At 45.9% G+C, this 20,048-nt stretch overlaps 1 protein-coding gene across 1 annotated transcript in view; it reads right to left on the reverse strand.

The window, feature by feature from the left end:
• Positions 1 to 20,048, reverse strand: part of LOC135913798 (salivary peroxidase/catechol oxidase-like) — a 223,110-nt gene that overhangs the window by 12,965 nt on the left and 190,097 nt on the right. The window contains exons 8-10 of the mRNA XM_065446489.1: positions 13,394 to 13,658; positions 8,427 to 8,704; positions 2,888 to 3,057 (exon numbers count right to left, since the gene is read on the reverse strand). Coding sequence (XP_065302561.1) covers positions 2,888 to 3,057; positions 8,427 to 8,704; positions 13,394 to 13,658 — 713 coding nt within the window. The remainder of the gene's footprint in view (positions 1 to 2,887; positions 3,058 to 8,426; positions 8,705 to 13,393; positions 13,659 to 20,048) is intronic.

Genomic DNA, 20,048 nt, shown 5'->3' on the forward strand with positions numbered 1-20,048 from the left:
AGCTTTTAATCACCTGACATATTCGTAGTTTGGGAATGTTTTATGGGAGCATTTAGTGCTGGCAAATTACGATTTCGTGCTCTGTTTTTTTTCCGCAATCTTAATTGCAGTGTGTTTTCTCTTTACCGATGCGAGAAAGGTGAGCGATAACTGCTGTCACAGATCGCTCTGATCGGCTGTACTTCAGGTAACACACACACGACCGATGCACACGACCGATGAAAACGTTCAGAAAGGTAATTAAGAAACTTTCTATAACAAAATTTTGAGTTCTCGCTTCAGTAGAAATGCCGTAATTTAAGAATTAATGAAATTCAGGCTTTCGTAAACTCACACCTGCTTATAGGAAATTTTTAGGGAAGGGATGGTTTTGAGATGTTGTTCCTTCAAATGTTTTGTAGAATATATTGGCTTTTCAATTAATAGTTTCCCAAAAGCATTCTTCGCACGAATAGTAAAAAAAAAGAAGTCCACACATTTATTAGCAGATTTTGTAGACGATGCTACTGACGCTAAACTGATAAACGATGATAAACTGATGCTAGTCTCTGAATCTCTGCTAAGCGGATATTCTTTTATTATTACTCTGCGTCATTTATGGGGCTGCAGTGTGTGTGCCCTAAAGCAAGTAAAAGAAGCTGAACTAAGAGCGGAATTAGCGTAAATTAACTAGCTATCTGAACATTGCATTTTACGGTGTCACCAGTAATGCACCACTTCAACTATTTTACCTGAAGTGGTCGATGTGTGTTAAGTGTTTCAGAGAATCTTCAAGAAATCTGTTCGAAATACATATGTGCCATCTAACTTATTTAGAAGAATACTTGTCACGGTCTCGGTCTGACTTAGCGGTTTCGAATAAAAAAAATCCTTCTGCTCGAAAGTTTGTCAGTATCCGCTCCGAAATTCCTGCGTAGCTATAGACTGCGCACAGCAGTGTTACTCCGAAAATTCTCTCCAAAATTCTGTAGCGATACCTGCGGCCTAAATGATTGCGGAACAGCGCGACCACTTTGGTGGAATAATTCTGCGCAGAAAAAAAAAGAAGCTATTGTTATGTCTGAATGTTGGTTTGCGTACGGTACGCGCAAAACACAATAAGAGTTTCTTCCAAGTGTCGCCAAAGTCCGGGCGCAGTCGCATTCTTCGTTTTCTTCCTTCATGTCACGGACGCAATTTGCTCCCTTGACCCGATCTTACATCACTGACACCTCGCGTTGTCGCCGCCATTGTGACCAAGACAAGAGAACCGCGTTTTCGCAACACTTTAGGGCCAGCGCGAACAGGCCCTGTGTCCAAGGCCGTTCTCATAATCCACGCGACACGCTTTCTCTCGGACTGCGAAATGGCGCGTGCTGTGTCTGGCACGCTGCAGAAAAGATTTGAGGCCACGGCCAAATTTGAGAGCTCGCGCTGTCCCGACTTTTTTCGTATTGTTCCACTTGTACACGGCACGCAACTTTCCTTTGGACCGTGGGAACAAGCTTTTCTTTGAACTTAACATTATCATTATTCTTAAGGTAATATATTATTAAGTTACACCAGCGATAATCAAGGAAAGCATGGGGGACATGTTGACTACCTAATTGCTGATATGAAAACGGCAGCTTAAATACGCCGCAATGCCACTCATGCAATCCTACACACTTGTAAATACACAGTCTTTAGGGCGTGCCAGGTAACGTTAGCTGATCTGTTCAACGAAAAAAAGAAAATGATTTAAAATAAAAGCGCGGTGCAAGATACGATTTTAAGACGTATGGTGTTTCATTGTCAGAACTCCGCCGACCGAACACCACAAGCCGTGTAATTTTACCTTGCACCATGTTTTTTTTAAATATTTATTTTTTCGTTGTATAGCTTGGCTAACGTTACCTGAGACACGTGGTATAACACGATATTACGTCACGCAGGAACTCCCGTATTCATAAATAGGCCTTAACTCGGAACCCATGCATGAATTGCTCAAAACAAAATGACGCCTAATGTGAAGGCGCACAACGAAAGGCAATGAACATCTCGGGCACGTCCACAGCAGGTATCATTTTGACCAAGTCAAGCATTGGCTTTAAGTTAAGGCGAACTTCTGATTACGGGATCAATGCTGCCATCTAACGGTGCAACATCAGAAAAAAAATAAACGCAGTGTCACCTAGCTCTGAAATACTTCCCTTCGTGATATCATAAACGAATGGCAGGGTGGCTGGCACACGCGCCTCCGCATGCTAATGTTCTAAACGCAGAAACTCACGAAATGGCTTAGGCGTTCATCGAGACGCCGTAGTAGGGTGCAGCGGCCTGGTACCCACCACCTGTGATTCTCTGAAGTGCGCTTTCCAAATTTCGGTGCACCAGCACTTAATAATAATAATATTATTACGTCCACGTTGGCATGTGGTTGCCGTGGCGGGAAGTCGAACCCGCGAGCTCAGCAGCGGAACACGGCTGCCGCGAAACCGTCACAGTGGCAGTGTTAACCAGTTTTTGCTCGAGGAAACGACCAACTTCGAGCTGCAGTCGGCTGGGACTATAACTGAAATGAAATATTATCAGAGTACCAGACCCTGGTTGCACTGTTTCGCCTCCGCGAAGCCAGATACAACACGAACATACAATGCCGCGAAGTCTTCGAAACAGATACGGCAGTTATTGGCGGAAGATTTCCGCATCTAATTAATGCGCTCGCTATGACCACCACAAGCTTTCATTCATCGCAATATTGCTTCAAATTATTATTATTATTATTATTATTATTATTATTATTATTATTATTATTATTATTATTAAATATTTCTTTGGAAACGTATATGCATGTGACAGTGAATTTCAGCGAAATAAGGAACAAGCGGTACACAGTACAGCAGAATGAGCATGGCTGTATACGCACCGTCCGTGAGAGCCATGGGTCCCCCGTGGCTGTAGAAGAAGCGGTCCCCCTCCTGGAGGCCGCGGAACTGGCGTGCGATGATGCAGGCGAACGTGGGACCCACCAGGGCGTCCGGGTTCGCGGGTCGCTCCATGAGGCCGCCAACCCACAGGTCGACGTCGTCGGGGCGCCTGGAGCATTGTTGCACGTTAGTTCTTCGTTCGAGCATTTTTAGACTGCACGGGAAATCTTCCTTTCGACAAGATTCAGAGAACTTTGAAAAATTTTTCCTCCCTCATGCCTGGGTATATAGAGAACGCACATAACCTGCTTTGAACACGGCCCTTGGGCACTGACCGTCCGTGAAAACAAAATTTGGAGTCGTTAGAATTACCAACTGGCCACTGGCCAACGTGACGACCATGAGTGTTGTGTGGTTGACAGCACATTTTATTGGTGAATCAACCGGCAGCGTGTGCATGAAAAAAGGCTCGCATACTTATGTTTAAACTGCTTCCCTCATTACAGCGTTCGGCATTCAATGCAAAAATAAAAGTGAAAGTCTGTAAGGGTAAAACATAAATACACGAACCATTTATCTGCATGGGGTTATGGCACTGTTTTGTCAATCTGCAGAGCTAGAATTATACGTTAGATCAAGTGTCATTTCATTGTAAAGGACAAATAGTTGGAACATAGCTGCCAAAAGTTTTGTTTAAATTGAAAAAATTAAATTATGGGATTTTACGTGCCAAAACCACTTTCTGATTATGAGGCACGCCGTTGTGGAGGACTCCGGAAATTTCGACCATTTGAGGTTCTTTAATGTGCACCTAAATCTAAGTGCACGGGTGTTCTCGCATTTCGCCCCCATCGAAATGCGGCCGCCGTGGCCGGGATTCCATCCCACGACCTAAGTTTTATTTGCAACCAGGAAGAAGGGCGTAAACGAAACCAAACGTAGGCACTCCTTAACTACCTTGTGCGCACAAAGAATACAGACATACATGTCGAAATCCAGGACAAGGCACGTGTATAACACCTAACGCCACCTTTCGATGGACATCCGCTAGACACTGCCCAACTGAATGGGCACCGCAGTTCAAAATCGTAATCTATGAAAAACTGAGCTACCAATTAAAATTTTATTGCTGTATGAAAAAGACACACTGGGGATCGTCTTCAAAAAGGCTTTAGCTCTGTGGCCATAGAGTTACAGGTTCCTCAGAAATTTCGTTTGCTTCAACGTGCACCATTTTAAAGCAATACTGCCAAAAGAAAGAAAAAAATGTTTTTTAAAGCGCCTGAGAAACAATTCCGACGCTGTTCAGAAATGGGTTTTCGTCATATATAAGTCGCATCCTAATTAACAAATAAATTTTCGGACATTCGATTTTTTAAAAACTACTGTACATATTCAGATAGTAGAAGGGAGAGGGCGCTAGGCATCTCGGGATACAGAGTCAATAGAAAAAAAAAAAACACCGCTAAAAGTGCGTCGCGCCGAACCTCGCCCGAAATAGTGCAGGCTGACCGAGGCGAGAATAGTTCAGGATATGGCGAGGCGCGAAAAGTCATCCCCTCACGAGCGGCCGTTTCGAGACGACGGAAGTTGTTTTGCGCGAGTCTATATATAGTATAAGTTATTACCTGCATCAGAATAATGTGAATAATCAATTATTTTGAGAGGCAACCTCATTATACGTTGTTTTCATTACTTATGAAAAAAATGGCCGTTACCATCGATGAACCTAACTAGCATATCACACTAAAGAGTCAATTACACTAGTCGACAGCAACTCAGTTTTACGACGTCCTGCATCTAGCAACTGCTACGTTACACGTGATCTTCTTGTAATATCTTATTTCCGCTTCCCTTCTGTAGCAGGTGATCAAAGTACCAAAGCGCGAACATTCACTTGCCAGGCTAAATTAATTCTGCGCAGTGAGATATCCACATAATAGAAGGGCACCTCAGTAACTGCTAAGGACGACTGCGTGATGTTTGTGCCCAACCTAGGACTCGACAATCATAGATCACGTGCTTCACACGAGCAGTGACAAGTTTTATTGCAGCCCAAAGGCTGCAGCGCAAACTCAGATGAGCGTCTATATCGCAAAATAAATGCATTCCACCATTTACGATGGGGACACAACCACGGAATAAACAGGCTTTAAGGGACATGTGCGCCGTACGCAAACATGTAAGGAATTAGCGGCTAGGGGACGACGAGTCGCGCAACCAACGCTGTCCCAACTCCGTGATAGGCGGCGACTCCGCTCGATATCGCCTCCAATAGTCGGTGACCACCTAAAAATCGCAAACTAGCTCCAACCGCAAAAACGCAGTGTACCTATCCTTCCCTACTGAAAGCGAGCCGAGCCAGCACAAGTGCACTCATAATCTTACAGCCAATACAAGCAATAAGGTTCGCTTACTTCTCTGACGCTAGGTGGTATTGCGTGTTTAAAACAGGTGCTTTTTTTAAAAATGCGATGCATTTTTTTTTGCCTAGTCAGAGCCAAGGTCAAACGCGAAGCCACCCAAGATCGCAGAGCTTGTCGCCGATGCGCGCGCACCTCCCATGCGCCCGCTAACTGGCCGCTATTGGCTGGGTCCCTGCTTGCTCCACGGAGCATACGCGCGCTCTTCCACGCATGTGCTCGCACATCGCTACTGGCGTGCCACCTCGTTTCCTTGATACCCTCGCCGGCACGGGTGCGCGCGCCACAAATAGAGACACGGCTTAGTTGCGCCAGCTGCGCTAAGTTGCGCGTAGGCCTCTACTTGAACATACGACAACGAGCGCTCGAAAGTACCAAGCAGAAGAGGAGCGGAAGGGTACCAACGTTCTGCAGACACTGCAGAGATGCGAGATGCGTACCGAAGCGGCGAGACAGGGGGCGAAGCGATGGGCCGACGAGATATGCGCGGCCGTGGAACAGCGGCACACAAAACGAATGGCCGCTAAACAGGCCGCCGAGACAAAGCGGCGCCGAATGCAGGAGCGCCACTTGCGAGACGCGTACGCGTAGTTTCGAAAGTACTTCGTCCAAGGCGAATCTGCAGCGGCGTCTAGCATCTGTGACCACTTCTGGTTCCAGTTGCACGTCGTCTGGATGTCGCGGCCCGCGCATATGGCGGTCATCAAGCGATCTAACGTTCCCCTGGCTTTGCGGCGCGTTCGACGGAGGCATGCTTCGCATTGATTTAGATAACCATCAAGGATGGTTCCTGCCGTAATTTGTTTTCTTACAGATGTCTCTCTTTGTTTCACCAGTTTCAGGATGAAACAAGAATCTCTGGGGCGAATTTCATGGTTGATCCTGACCAAAAGGTAATGTGTTTGTTTGAAACAGTCAGCTCTGAATTTTTAGTAAGCCCAGCATTTACATTAGCAGAGCAAGGTCATTAGGCTGTGAGAGGACTCCAGCTGGCTCGGCTTTCTTTCATAGGTGAAGTGAAGGGCAGGTGCGCTGCGTTTTTGTGGGCGGAGTGTGCTTGTATTTGATGGGTTGCCTCCCACTATGCTCCTGGGCTGCAGCCACTGGTCGAGTAAGCTGGACAACTAGCAAAGAACACAACACCAGCGCCTGCCGGCCGGCGCTTGGATGCCCTACGGCGGCGACAAACCACGTGAATGGCGCATGCCCATGAGAGAGGACAGGCACAGCGTGGAAGACGGATACGATGCTGTGAAACTTATTTTTTATACTGATTCTACGCGCGCCCTCTTTTGCCATGGGTACATACTTGACTGGGCTACCGACTTTGTAACCGTGTAACCATAACCATAACCTGACGTCCCGTATATTTGTCCATGGCACCTGTGTACGATAGTCGACGTTCTGTACTTCCAAACGGGCAGGCTGAACAAAATAATAAGGACAGTGCAAGAGTACGTGGCCATCTTTGCTAGAGCCACCATTTTCCCACAAATTTGTTGTGGTGTTTATTTCGCATGCAATAGTGTGGTGCCTCTTTTCAATTGCAGTTAAATCTGCAGAACACCGTCACAAGTCAAAGACAGACAGAGTGAGAGTTATAAAAGTAAAGAGAGGTAGGTTAGCCAAAGTATGTCTCCGGTTGGCGAGCCTGTACCGGGGAAATGGAAAAAGGGGCGTGGTAGAAGTAAAACACGAGAGAAAAGAAAGAAATTGTAGGAGACAAGAATCAAGCTCACGGGCGCATTTCGTTAGGTAAGTAAACACGCCAGGTGGCTCGTCATCAATTAACCTTTGTATGAAGAAGGCAACAGGAAAAAAAAGAAAATGAATGCTGAAAATAAGCTATGGGGTGCACGATGAAATAGGGAAATTAAATTGATAGTATGGATGTTCAGATGTTAAAAAATAGTAGCCTAATGGGCATTAAACGCATGTATGTATGTATGTATGTATGTATGTATGTATGTATGTATGTATGTATGTATGTATGTATGTATGTATGTATGTATGTATGTATGTATGTATGTATGTATGTATGTATGTATGTATGTATGTATGTATGTATGTATGTATGTATGTATGTATGTATGTATGTATGTATGTATGTATGTATGTATGTATGTATGTATGTATGTATGTATGTATGTATGTATGTATGTATGTATGTATGTATGTATGTATGTATGTATGTATGTATGTATGTATGTATGTATGTATGTATGTATGTATGTATGTATGTATGTATGTATGTATGTATGTATGTATGTATGTATGTATGTATGTATGTATGTATGTATGTATGTATGTATGTATGTATGTATGTATGTATGTATGTATGTATGTATGTATGTATGTATGTATGTATGTATGTATGTATGTATGTATGTATGTATGTATGTATAATATACAGAGTGTCCCAGCTATCATGCATCGCGTTTTTAAAGAAGACGGGTCCTTCTATACGCTAAGATAACCGAGTGCATATTGTTCTCGATCGAGTGCAGTAGCCGCCAGTAATTTTGTTGTTGATGTCATTCAATTTATTAATTGAAATTAGCGAATTATTTATGTACCGCTCTGAATGGCCTGCCGTAAAAAGAATTTGTAGAAAATAAAGGAATTAATAGAAGGAAAATGAGACATCCACCCAATCGTAGCAATTGCTACGATCGGGAGCGTGTCTCGTTTTCCCTTCATTAATTACTTCCCTCCACCTTGCGGGCTTCCGCAGAACTAGTACGTCAAAAATAAAGCAACTGAGAACTGGCATGTTTTCAGTCACGTAGTTTTGCGCGTTTATTCTTTCCGCCTGTTAAAGAAATCCCAAGAAAAATGACACATATCACCTGACTCACCGTCCATCCGCATCAAAAAGCAGCGCCCTAAACAAGGCTTCATAGGAGTTAAACGGTGATATGTGGCGCCCGGCTGGAGCGGCCAGGGCGCGCCAGATAAAGCGACAACTCTGCCACATTTGGTTAAGTATATATAGCCAAATCATAAGACGCCATCGAGAAATGACACCGAGGACAGCACGGAGAAAATTATTCGAAATGGCTCGCGCCGGGCGGTAGCTGTTTGCGTCGCCTGCGGGAGGTCGCGGAATACTGACTCGTAGAGCTCCGCGAGAAGCTGTGCTCGGCGAGGTTCCATGAAGGCGTACAGGTCCGCGAAGTCGTGCACCCGTCGTCCGAGGCATCGGCGCAGCCAGAAGGCGTACCCGGGTATGGCGTGGTCCCGTCCCCGCTGCACGTTGAGCGAGGCCAGGTCGAGGCCCGCCTGGCTGCTCGCGTTCCGGTACAGGTGCTCGCGCACGGCGTCCGACAGCGCCGGGCTGGGCACGCGCGCACGCTGGAGGGCAAGGCCGCGGATGAGCCGGTCCACCGTGCCCTGCGAGAGGGAGGTTCTCGAGCGAAAAACTGGAGCCACGTCCACGTGAATGATAGCGACCGTTATTACCCGATATGAACACGATGGACAGAGATGAAAATAAAGGAAGTAGCAGGCCCCCGAAGAGGGCATGAAGTTCGGCTACTCTTTGGGAAAGACGTAATAGAAAAAGCAATGAAGGATAGGAAGAAGGGAAGTAAAGAGGAAAAAAGAACAGGATGACAGTTCACAAGAACTGAAGTGCCACAATGAAAAAATAATGAAGTGTGACGGTTGGAATAGAGAGAGAGAAAAGCAAAAAGGAAAGCCGGCAGGTCGCACTAATTGCAAAAGACGATACATCAAATGATACACATAGCTAGCGAAATCGACACACACACACACACACACACACACACACACACACACACACACACACACACACACACACACACACACACACACACACACACACACACACACACACACACACACACACACACACACACACACACACACACACACACACACACACACACACATGCACACACACAATTTAGGAAATTAGCCTCTTGTATGAGAGATCCCAGATGCGTTTGTAGCAACGAATGAACGAATAATCCAACAAATTAATAATTTGACTAAATCTTTAGTAATTGTAGAGGTATTCAGGCAATTACTTACCATTACTTGGTTTCCGGCACATCTCGATTCTTTGATAGATTCCCTCACCAACCTCAATAATAGAGAGCTATAATTTAAGGGACGCAAGGCGTTGGGGCCGCTAGCCCTTGGGTGCGTTTGGGTACGCAAGCAGAAACACGTTATATGTTAGCGGCCCCAAACTCAAGCCGCAGTGCGGTCGCATGTGCTCGCAGCGCCATCAACGTCTGATCGTTGCTGCGTTATGCTTTCTTAAAATATGAAATCAAGCATATGAAGCAAAGTACATTAAATTAAATCTATTAAAAGCAGTTAATATATATATATATATATATATATATATATATATATATATATATATATATATATATATATATATATATATATATATATATATATATATATATATATATATATATATATATATATATATATATGTGTGTGTGTGTGTGTGTGTGTGTGTGTGTGTGTGTCGACACTGGGCAAAATATAAGATTATCTACGCGCCTATACGTTACGGCTGAGGCCGAGCCGAAGCAATGCAAACACACGGTTGGTAAACTGTACTTAGGCGTCTCGTGCAGCATAATCCGTCGTAGTCTGTGTTTTGTTTATTTAGAGGCTCCTGCAAATTTTCACATGACATGTTTGCGGTGACAGCGTGCCGGTGTGCTCTGCGACCAGCTTCTATACCACGTCCGCCGTGAAATGCACACGTGCACAAGTCCTCGCCGGCGCAGCCGTGTTCTCCGTCTGTGCGGCGGCTTGTCTCGGCTGGTCTCGTTTCTCGTACGTTCTCGTACAAGGCGAGAGTCACGTGGGTAACGTGACCGCTTAGGGGCAGCGATGTTTCCGGCCGCCCCAATAACCAAAGGACGCAAGTAGATGTAGCGGTCTGCGCATGCACAGTACCATCGATCCAAGTTCTTGCGTACGCAAGCCACTTGCGTCTCCTAAACTAAAACTCTGATATTGCTCACTCTCGGGCGCGCGCTGTAACCCTCTGTCCCGTGGAGGACGCAGGTCTGCAAGATGGGCATGGGGAATTTAAAGACATCTTATTCACCTTTAGCCAAATCACCAGGCACTATCAAATGAGCAGGCTGTGTGCTGTACGGTTGTGAGATAGGCTATCCTTAGTTGTAGATCTGATTTAAATAAATGTATTCATTTAATAGTCAGTGTTCTTCCTTTTTTGTGCTATTGATTGTGTGACCTGCCTCAAGAATGCCATACCGAATTACCCAGCAAACCATCCTCTTAGTGTAAAAAGGCGCCGTTCTGCTAGGGAGCCCTCACTACAGGGCTATCTGGCCTAGCGGCACCTTTCAGCAGTTTTATGGACGTGGCCTAGAAGGTAGCGTCGGTTTCTCTGAGTCATGGAAAGAATAATCCAGTCCAGTGTACGGGTAGTGTAAGGCCTGAAGAAACGAGGCGCGGCATAACCGGGATGTCTGGTGCAGGTCAAGGCGGGCTTCGCATGAGGGATTTCAGGGAGGGACCTTGATTGCCTTTGAATGTGGTATTGTGCGGAGGGCCTTTCAAGTATGAGGTACTATTCTTAATATTAATGCGATTAGCATTTTTAAAACACTTTCCGCCCTTTTAAGAATGTTTCCATATTTGCATGCTTATTTCTTACCATTCTGACGCGAAACTGAGCCCCCAAATTGTCAATGGCTTAATGGGTAGGACATGGGGCTGTTGTGTGGGGGGAAATAAAGTGTTCGGCCATCTTGGGGTCACTGAGTAAGTGACGCTGGGCATGTGCCGTTATTCAGTGAACCTATTGCCTGTCAAACTAGGTCACTGGGTACGTGCTATCGGGTATTGGCACATCATTTAAGATCCTTTAAAATTTACCCGGTGCTCAGTGTCATTTAATCGGTGTCACATGTATAAAGACAATCTTGTCTTAATATATATTGACACGTGTACTGATCTGTATCGGGCAACCACGTTTCGCCGCCTAACAAATGTAATCGCACAGCGTGGGACGCGCCTGCATGTATCCGAAGTTTCTGGAAAGTTATCGATGCTTCTATTCGGTGTCTGTTGTAGCCGAACCTTACGGTATCTGATTTCATCACCTGACGCGAATGGTGTTGAACTTTGTGGAAGGCACGCGGGTCTGAACGATTAGTCTGGAGCATTCGACGACTGCTCTATAAAAGCCGACGCGCTTGACCCGCTGATCAGATTTTCGACGATCGCCGACCGTGTTCCCCGCTATCGTTGTGCTATAAGTGTAGCCTCTTTTGTGGGCACAGGTTCGCCCAATAAAAGTTAGTTTTGTGTTTCACAGTATTGCTACTGTGTTCTTTGACGTCACGACCACGTGACAATATTCATACACGTGGCATGCGCGTACTTCGCAGCGGCGCCGCTGGATGGAGCAGCATGTCACGAATGATGCGCGTGAGAGCAGCCCGGATGTATAGACGGCTTACACAAGACACGTTTCTGCGTTGGCAATACTGTGTGCCTACATTTCTTCGATATCGTGTTAACGTAAACATTCAACATGCCGCGGAATTCTGCCGGAATTTTCGTTTACCGTAGGTCTCGTCATCATCTTGATGCCGCTGTAAGAACTGTACCTGCGCACAAGAACTTTCGATCTAGATACCCATAGTTCCATAGATTCTAGTAACAGCTGAGTTAAATCTAATGCACACTTAAGAGGTGCGGTTAGTTGAGTTAAAGTGACGAATTATACCTCACGAATATCGGAAACGTCAGTTTTGCCAGGAAGAAAGACGGGTGTGCTATACTTCCCCTGCTATAACTTGCTGTGACGCCATGACATTTGAACAGCGCCTATTCGGGACTAGTTAAAGGTGTACCGATAAGCAGCAGCAAAAAGCGGCAAGACAAGCAAAAGCCAAGAACAATATCATCCTTCAATTGACTACATTGAACTTCGGCGCCGCGTTTGTCGCATTGCTGTCTTTGTCTTCGTCCCTCGCGCTGCCCGCCAAGCTATGAAAGATTCCTTGAAATTCGTGACGTCATACCAACGTTTCGACGCTGTAGTTAAGACGCGGGGAAAAAAAGAGACATTGCACCTCATTGTCTTCACTTATGGTTTACGTAGCTCGGTCAAATTATTGTAAACGCAGCCTCGAGAAAACGCTATTCCCGACAAAATAGGGTTAGTTTCATACGAATAAATTCCTTGTGGAGCTCGTCTCGATCAAGCTTAAATAGAAGCTGAGCTAGATGACGACGGCGGCAGCGTGAGCCAGACGGCAAGACGACAACTGAACGACGAAGGTGGGACGACCACGACAGGACAACGGCTGCGTACCTGCGCTTCTTTCTTTTTCTGCGCTCGTTTAACACAGCGAAGGCCAGATACTCCTCCGGCCATTCGCTTTAAGATCATGCAAATTTCTCACTCTGTGGGAGTCGGCCTAAGCGAAGATATGTATCGGCGCATCTAGATAACAGACGCGCAACGGACATCGGAGACGACCGCCACCCGAAATTCGGTAGAGCGAGAGTGCGCGCCTTTGCATTGGCGGAGAAAGCCCGGCCGCAGAGGCCACGAAAACGGGGAAAAGCGGCCTAGAAAGATATGTGCTTTAAAAGGCAAATACAAGTACACGTAGAAACGGCGTAAATAAGGGACGGCGGATAACAAATAAAGAAAAGCTTCTTGCCATGTTGGTTTTTTTTTTTTGTGTTTCGTCTGGCTCGGCGCACTTCAAGAATACTTCCCAGGAAGAATGTCATCCAACTAGCCCGTTTTTCCACCATGAAGTAAAAAAAATAATTAAAGAAATGGAGATCCCGCATTGCTATACACACTGCAGGCGTACGTACCCTGTTCTGGGAAGCATCGGATGAGTGTTCAAGCACTCACACCAGATTACGTTTTGCACGATATGTAGCACGCTGATTTCTGAATGATAAATATCTGCATCGGGCGTCGCGTAAGGCGTACTATGCCCAAGAAAAAAAGAATGCGGCGCTCGTAATGACTCGACGAGAAACGAGGTGTTTCCCCTGACAATGGGCGTAAAATCACTCGCGCGGGCGCACCTTGTCGTGCAGCTCGTCCACCAGAAAGTAGTGGTCGGCCAGCGAGTAGACGGTGCCCCTGAAGTGCTCGTCCACCAGGGAGTAGTGGTCGGCCATGCCGTGTCCGAAGCGGAACGCGGCTGTCGCGAACTCCACCAGCACCGACGGGTCACGCCGGGCGTCGTAGCGGCTGCGCAGACCCGGGATGGGCGGGAACCGCCGGCCCAGCACCACGGGCAGGTACTCGGTGTAGATGATGTGCTGGTGCTGGGCCACCAAGACGCGCCTGCGCAGCAAGAGACCGCCAACAACGTGCTGCTGCAACGGGCCGGAGGAGTAGGGTTGCCAACTCTCGAGTGGATCAAGTCGGGATGGGGAGGACGGGGGGGGGGGGGGGGGGATCTGGCTCCGTCCAAGTTTGCCAGTGCGTGGTACGTGCAATGAAGTTACACAAATATTTTCAGCCCTATTTTATCGCAATTTACAACAATCAAGGTGCAGTAATTGCCTCACTAACACAGCTGCCAATACAGATACAGGTATACCGTGAGCAGTTAGGTCCTGCATCGCAATAAGAAATACGAGAAAAAGCGAAACGGTCTTTATTTTTACGACAATGAAACAGAAGACCAAACAGATTGAGCAACTGAGATGTCAGGCATTAGTAAAAAAAAAAAATCTGATTCATTGTTATTCAGCAGAAAAAAGTCACAGTTTCTTCCGAAAGGCGAAGCATCGATTGCGATAGGAAATTAGTGGACAGCTATACCAAGTAAGGATAGTAGTGTTATTGGCCATATGAGCTTGTAAACATTCGATTACTAGCTAAATTCACAAGCATAGTGCCACAGGCGCGCAAGCAAACATCAACACATCTCGCTCGATGACCGTGAGAACTGCACCCTCGCACGCTCTCATTCGCACATGTAACATACGGCGCGCGGCGACGATTTTAACGCCGTTAGACTTTATACAGAACCTCACGGTGACGGAAACGCCGATGGCCATCGCAGAAATGCACCTGGAGCGTCCATAAAAAAAGCTCTAGTCGGGACATTTGGTCGTCTCGACCGGGTCAAGTAATGTCGGTACTTGGGACATCTACTCGAGAATCGGGACGGTCCGGCTAAGTCAGGACGGTTGGCTACCCTAGACCGGATGACGAAGTGCTAAAACCAGGGATTGATCTATAGCTCGAAAGAGGCAGAACAAAGAGGTGCCTTGACTTGAAGCTCTTGCCGGTGGTCTATAGCCTACAGTCCGAGATATCGCTCGCGTTAGGGGCGCTCAGTGTCATTCCACGCGCTTGCCGAACGCGGCGGGCGCGCGGCTGTTGCTACAGCCACGACAAGGCTTGCGACACATCACTTACGTCGAGCTGTCCCGTTGACTCTGCATCTCAGGGGGCGCTGGAGCCCCACGATGACGTGGAGAAATTCAGGTGGCGCTGCACTCGCGGTTACGACGCGCTCGAATAGCGCGGTGCCACGGCAGTTTATGTTCGATGCGAGGTCAGACTACTTCTCCCAAGCATAATAATATAAAGTACGAGTTAAAATACACTCATTTATTTACAGGTATCCATCTTGATCACTTCTTTCTCTTCTCCCCTCCTCTTCTTGTCTCTTCTGTCTTCTTCTTCTTCGCCGGAACATCACATCCTCCCGGACTTCGGTTTTCATCCCTCCTGGGATGATAGGGTATGACATTTCCCACTGTTGCTATTTCAGTTTTTCCTTCCGGTCCCAAATAGTGTAGCGATTTCAAGATTCCTTGTTGCTTGACGGTCTTTATCACTGTGTAGGGCCCAGAAAATTTGGACTTCGGTCCATCTAAACTCCTCCGGACTAAAACTGTATCTCCAGGCTCTATTACAGGCATCTTTGGGCTATGTCGCAGATCGAAGTGTCTCTTCATTGTTGATCTGTAGCGTGAAAGCTCCTCTTCTGTTTTGCGCCTTTCCTGCAGATCTACTTTCCCAACGATTCCAAGGTCGTAGTCGGCCGGTAGCCAAGTTGCTTCGCCTGATGCAGCAAAGTTAGGCGTGCATCCTAATCCCATGGTATGAGAATGATTGTGGTGCCTGACTGCTGCTTCCAAGGCACACTTCCATCCTCCATGGAAATCATGGTAAATTGCGATGAATGTTTTCAAATCCCGAATGAGCCTCTCAGCTAGGCCGTTTCCTTCTGGATGGTAGGGTGTGGCAAATCGCAGGGCAATTCCTCTATCACGGGCCCATTCTTGAAGCTTCTTACTGCGGAAAGCTGGCCCGTTGTCGGAGACCACTACCTTGGTGTTCTTGAACATATTCCGCTCCAGTAACGTCAAAACAGAATTGGCGTCTTCCTTTCCTGGCTTTGCAGCAGCCATGCGTGTGCATTCATCTATTGCGACAAGGAAAGCCTGAGTCTTACTGACTCCCTCTCCTCGCTTTTTTAGTTCGGCAAAATCTAGATGAATTACTTCAAATGGGACTTGGGAATGATGGGCGATGACCATTTGATTCCCTCTTGGACGATACTTGGCCTTGTTAATTTGGCACTGGTGACATGTTTGCACGTAGTTCTTGATATCTTACTTCATATTTTTCCAGATGAATCGACTTTTTATCTTCCAATAAGTTTTCCAGAATCCATCATGCCCTCCTGACTCTGGGCTGTCATGGTACAGCTTCAAAACCTTTTTCACCAAAGTTCCTGGCACACAAAATTTGCCATTATTGCAAGTCAGATCTTCGGTGCCTTCCCACAAGCTGCAAACATGTTCATGATCAGATGTTCTCACTTCTGTGATGTGAAGCCTGGAAAGTGCATCTGCGTCAGGAAGCTTATCACCAGGTCGATGGCTTACATCGAAAGTGAACTGTTGTATTTCACTGATCCAACGCGCCACTCTGCCCTTGGGCTGGGTTAATCCCAAGAGGTAGGTTAACGCTCGGTTGTCAGTGAAAAGCCGGAAATGACGACCCTCTATGTAGCTTCTGAAATACCGGAGTGCCATCACAACAGCCAGAGCCTCTTTTTCTGTGGTCGTGTAATGTTCTTGAGCTTTTGAGAACGTAGAAGAATAATAGCCAATCACCTTGAGCTGGCGTCCTTGCTGTTCCGTTGTGTCTCGTTGATATAGAACGGCCCCTGTACCATATTGTGAAGCGTCCGTACACAGCTCGAAAGGCTTGTTGAAGTCAGGTAGCACAAGCACAGGATCCGACGATATAGCTTCAACAAGGTACTCGTACGCTTTCTCGCACTCTTCACTCCAGATAAATGGCACATCCTTTTGCGTCAGCTTGGTGAGGCATCTTGTCTTTGCAGTGTAATCCTTAATGAACGCACGAAAATGACCGGCGAGTCCGAGGAAAACACGGAGTGAGTGTAGGTCATATGGCTTGACGAGCTTCTTCATCCTTTGTATAGACTCCTCTTGGGTTGTTTTAGTTTTGCCGTCAAAAACTCTTCCTAGAAAGACAACATTTGTCTGAAAAAATTCACTCTTGTTCTTGTTAATCTTTAACTTTGACTTGCTGAGGGCTTCTAACACGCACGAGAGGTGTTTTTCATGTTCTTCTCTTGTACGTGAGTATATGATGATGTCGTCAATGTATACGTTACAAAACTTTCCCAGAAACTCATCAAGAATGCCATTCATCATTTTCTGAAACCAAGCTCCAGAATTCTTCCAACCGAATGGTAAGCGGTTGTACTCGTACACATCGAAAGGTGTTACAAAAGCAGTGTACTGCTTGTAATCTTCTTGTAGTGGCACCTGCCAGTATCCTTTACAGAGGTCGATCCGAGAGAAAACATTTGATCCACCAGTTTCATTGATGATCTCGTCTATTCGGGGCATGGGAAAAGGAAACAAATCAGTCTGGCCGTTGATCTGCCGGTAATCTGTGCAAAGGCGAAATGAGCCATCGTCTTTCGGTACTATGGTGACTGGTGACGCGAAAGTGGATGTTGATGGCCTTATAATACCGGCATTTAGCATTTGCTGCAGTTCGGCCTTTAGCCAGGTCTTTTTCTCGAGGGAAAGACTGTACGGCTTTTTACGCACTACTGTGACGTCACGAAGCTTAAACGGTACCTCGAAGACATCTGCTGCTGGCGGGTACGTCTCAACACAAATAAGTTCGGGAAAATTTGTCAGTATCTCATCAGCATTTCTAACTCTTCGATGTGAATTTTCAATTCCACGCAAGTTAGGCTTAAATGATCCGTCAATAGTCACTTCGTCTCTCCAAGAAATATTCATCTTCAATCGCTTCATATCAGGCCGAGATAAAAGAAACAGGAAATCAACACCCTGCATGACAAGGGCATCTACTTTTAGGTGATGTCCACCAAATTCAACCTCTACTTCTGCCCAGTGTTGCAACCTTCTAGTTTTTCCATCATAGCTTTGAACACTAACTATTCTTCCTTCATAAACCTTGCTCGGTTGGATGATTTCCTGATTTACCAGGCTTACAGATGCTCCAGTATCAACCAGGGAGTCCAGACATTTTCCATTTACCATCATTTTAACAAATAGGAGATTTGACTTCAGAAGGTATACATTTTCCATCGTGTCACATTGGTCGGACTCGGTATTAAAATATTCTACCGTTTCGCCATGTGCGTCAATGCTCAGTGGTAGAGTACTATGCCTTTTGATGGGACCGTGAATCAGAAAATCACTGGACACATACTTAAGGCAAGCAAGTAAGTCATCCGTGGAGGTTGGACGGTGTACACAAACCTCTCTTTGCGATTCGTTAGTCATGCCTTGAATTATCAGGGGAAGGATTGCAGAGTCTGGTAGATTAGGGTCGGCAATGTAGAGTAAACGTCTCTTCTCGAAAAAATAATCCATGACTGTCCCTTCTCTGTGTCTGAAAGCTAATGCGTCGTCCCATCTGTCAACCGGATTTCGCTCAAAAGCAGAAAGAAAACTATCTTTCCACTTCTGCCATGAATCACGGCATTGACTTGCGATTCGCATGTCCCACCATGTTCTGGCATTGCCAGATAAAAAACGGCGCATGTTACACACTTTGTCGTCCAATGACGTCCAGTGGTTTTGCGCACATGCATATTCATAAAATCTGAGCCACAAGTTGGCGGCATTAGACACCCCATCGAAACTATCGGGCTTGAACTCTTCTTGATGTGGTTTCTGTGCTCTTAGTGAGTCGCTAACTGCTTCGAAAATCAGTCGCTGTTGCTCATACTGCGTGGTCTGCTGCTGAAACAGCGCTTGCAACAAGGCGTTATGCGAGTGCTCAGTCTCGTTCTTGGAATCTATCCTTGAATGTCCCGGAAACATAACCTCAAATTCAGACATAGAAGCATCGATTCTTACCACACCTTTCTCAACGAGGGCTGCTTCGTTCAGTTGACTCTTCTCAGCGATGATGCGAAGCAGTTCCGATGAAGTCGCTGATTCCTGAAGAAGCACTGGATCTTCGCCGTCAAGCTGGTAGGTCTTCACGGTCGTCTGCCCATCTGTTCTTCTTGCCAACGTTACTTCGAGCCACATGGTCGGCTGCGCCAAATATAAAGTACGAGTTAAAATACACTCATTTATTTACAGGTATCCATCTTGATCACTTCTTTCTCTTCTCCCCTCCTCTTCTTGTCTCTTCTGTCTTCTTCTTCTTCGCCGGAACATCACAAATAATATGTACGGCTCATATAACCACAGTGCGTTGGCTGGTTTTCATGCGAAATGATAGATCCCACTGCAAAGAATAGGCCACCAATCCTGATCTATACACTGAATGAATATCCAAATATAATGAAGAAACCACCATGCAGCAATCTATTGTATAGTGAATTTCAACAAATAAATAAAAGAGAGTAATGCTGCTGCTAACTGATAAAGGGTTCGGAAAAAAATAATAATGGTAATAAGAATAAAATTAGCATGATAGTCTCGTTGTATCAAACATAAACAGGGCGTCCCATACGTTCATATGGCCGAAGCCAAGTGCAGGCGCTTCACGGAAGAGAATCTAGGAGAAAAATGAGGCTTAAAAAGAAGATCTTCTAGAAATTCATTTGAAATGAAAATATCCCGCTTACTAGAGAGAACTGCTCCCGCAACATCCCTTCTCTTCCTCTTAGCACAACAAACGTAATTCAGCATTTACTGTTGGACCTCCGAATAAATACCACCGAATTGTCAGCAGAATCTGGGCGCACGCTGGGGCAAGCGATAACGACGAGATAAGGGCTCGTGGATAAGGTACTGTCTCCTTTTTGGATTTTGCTCCGTGTCCATATGAGTTCTATCGACAGTTCTTCTTTTGTAGGTACCTATTGTATCGTGTGTAGATATCGCCACGCAGGACATTCAAGTTACCACTATTCTAGAAACGTGCGAAAGCGAATATATTTCGATATGATTTAAGTCTCAGTAGCTCGCATTTTTGTAAACTTGGTTTTCGTCGAGGCGCTATAGTGGTAGCGGCTATTCAGGTCGGGTAATAGCAGGGACCTAGGAACGTGATGCTCTGCAGGATTGCGAGAACTATGCTTGATCGTTGAACTGTCGAAAAGCTTCAATACTTGATGCTACCAATGCTTGACCTACTATTTCCTTTACACTGGGTTATTTGGGCCCTATCATTTGTAGTGTTTCGTAGAGTGTACATTTAGCTAGTGCTCATATAGTGTGTTCACTGTGTTTA

This window comes from Dermacentor albipictus, chromosome 6 (genome assembly GCF_038994185.2).
Source record: "Dermacentor albipictus isolate Rhodes 1998 colony chromosome 6, USDA_Dalb.pri_finalv2, whole genome shotgun sequence".
In the NCBI taxonomy this organism is placed as follows: domain Eukaryota; kingdom Metazoa; phylum Arthropoda; class Arachnida; order Ixodida; family Ixodidae; genus Dermacentor; species Dermacentor albipictus.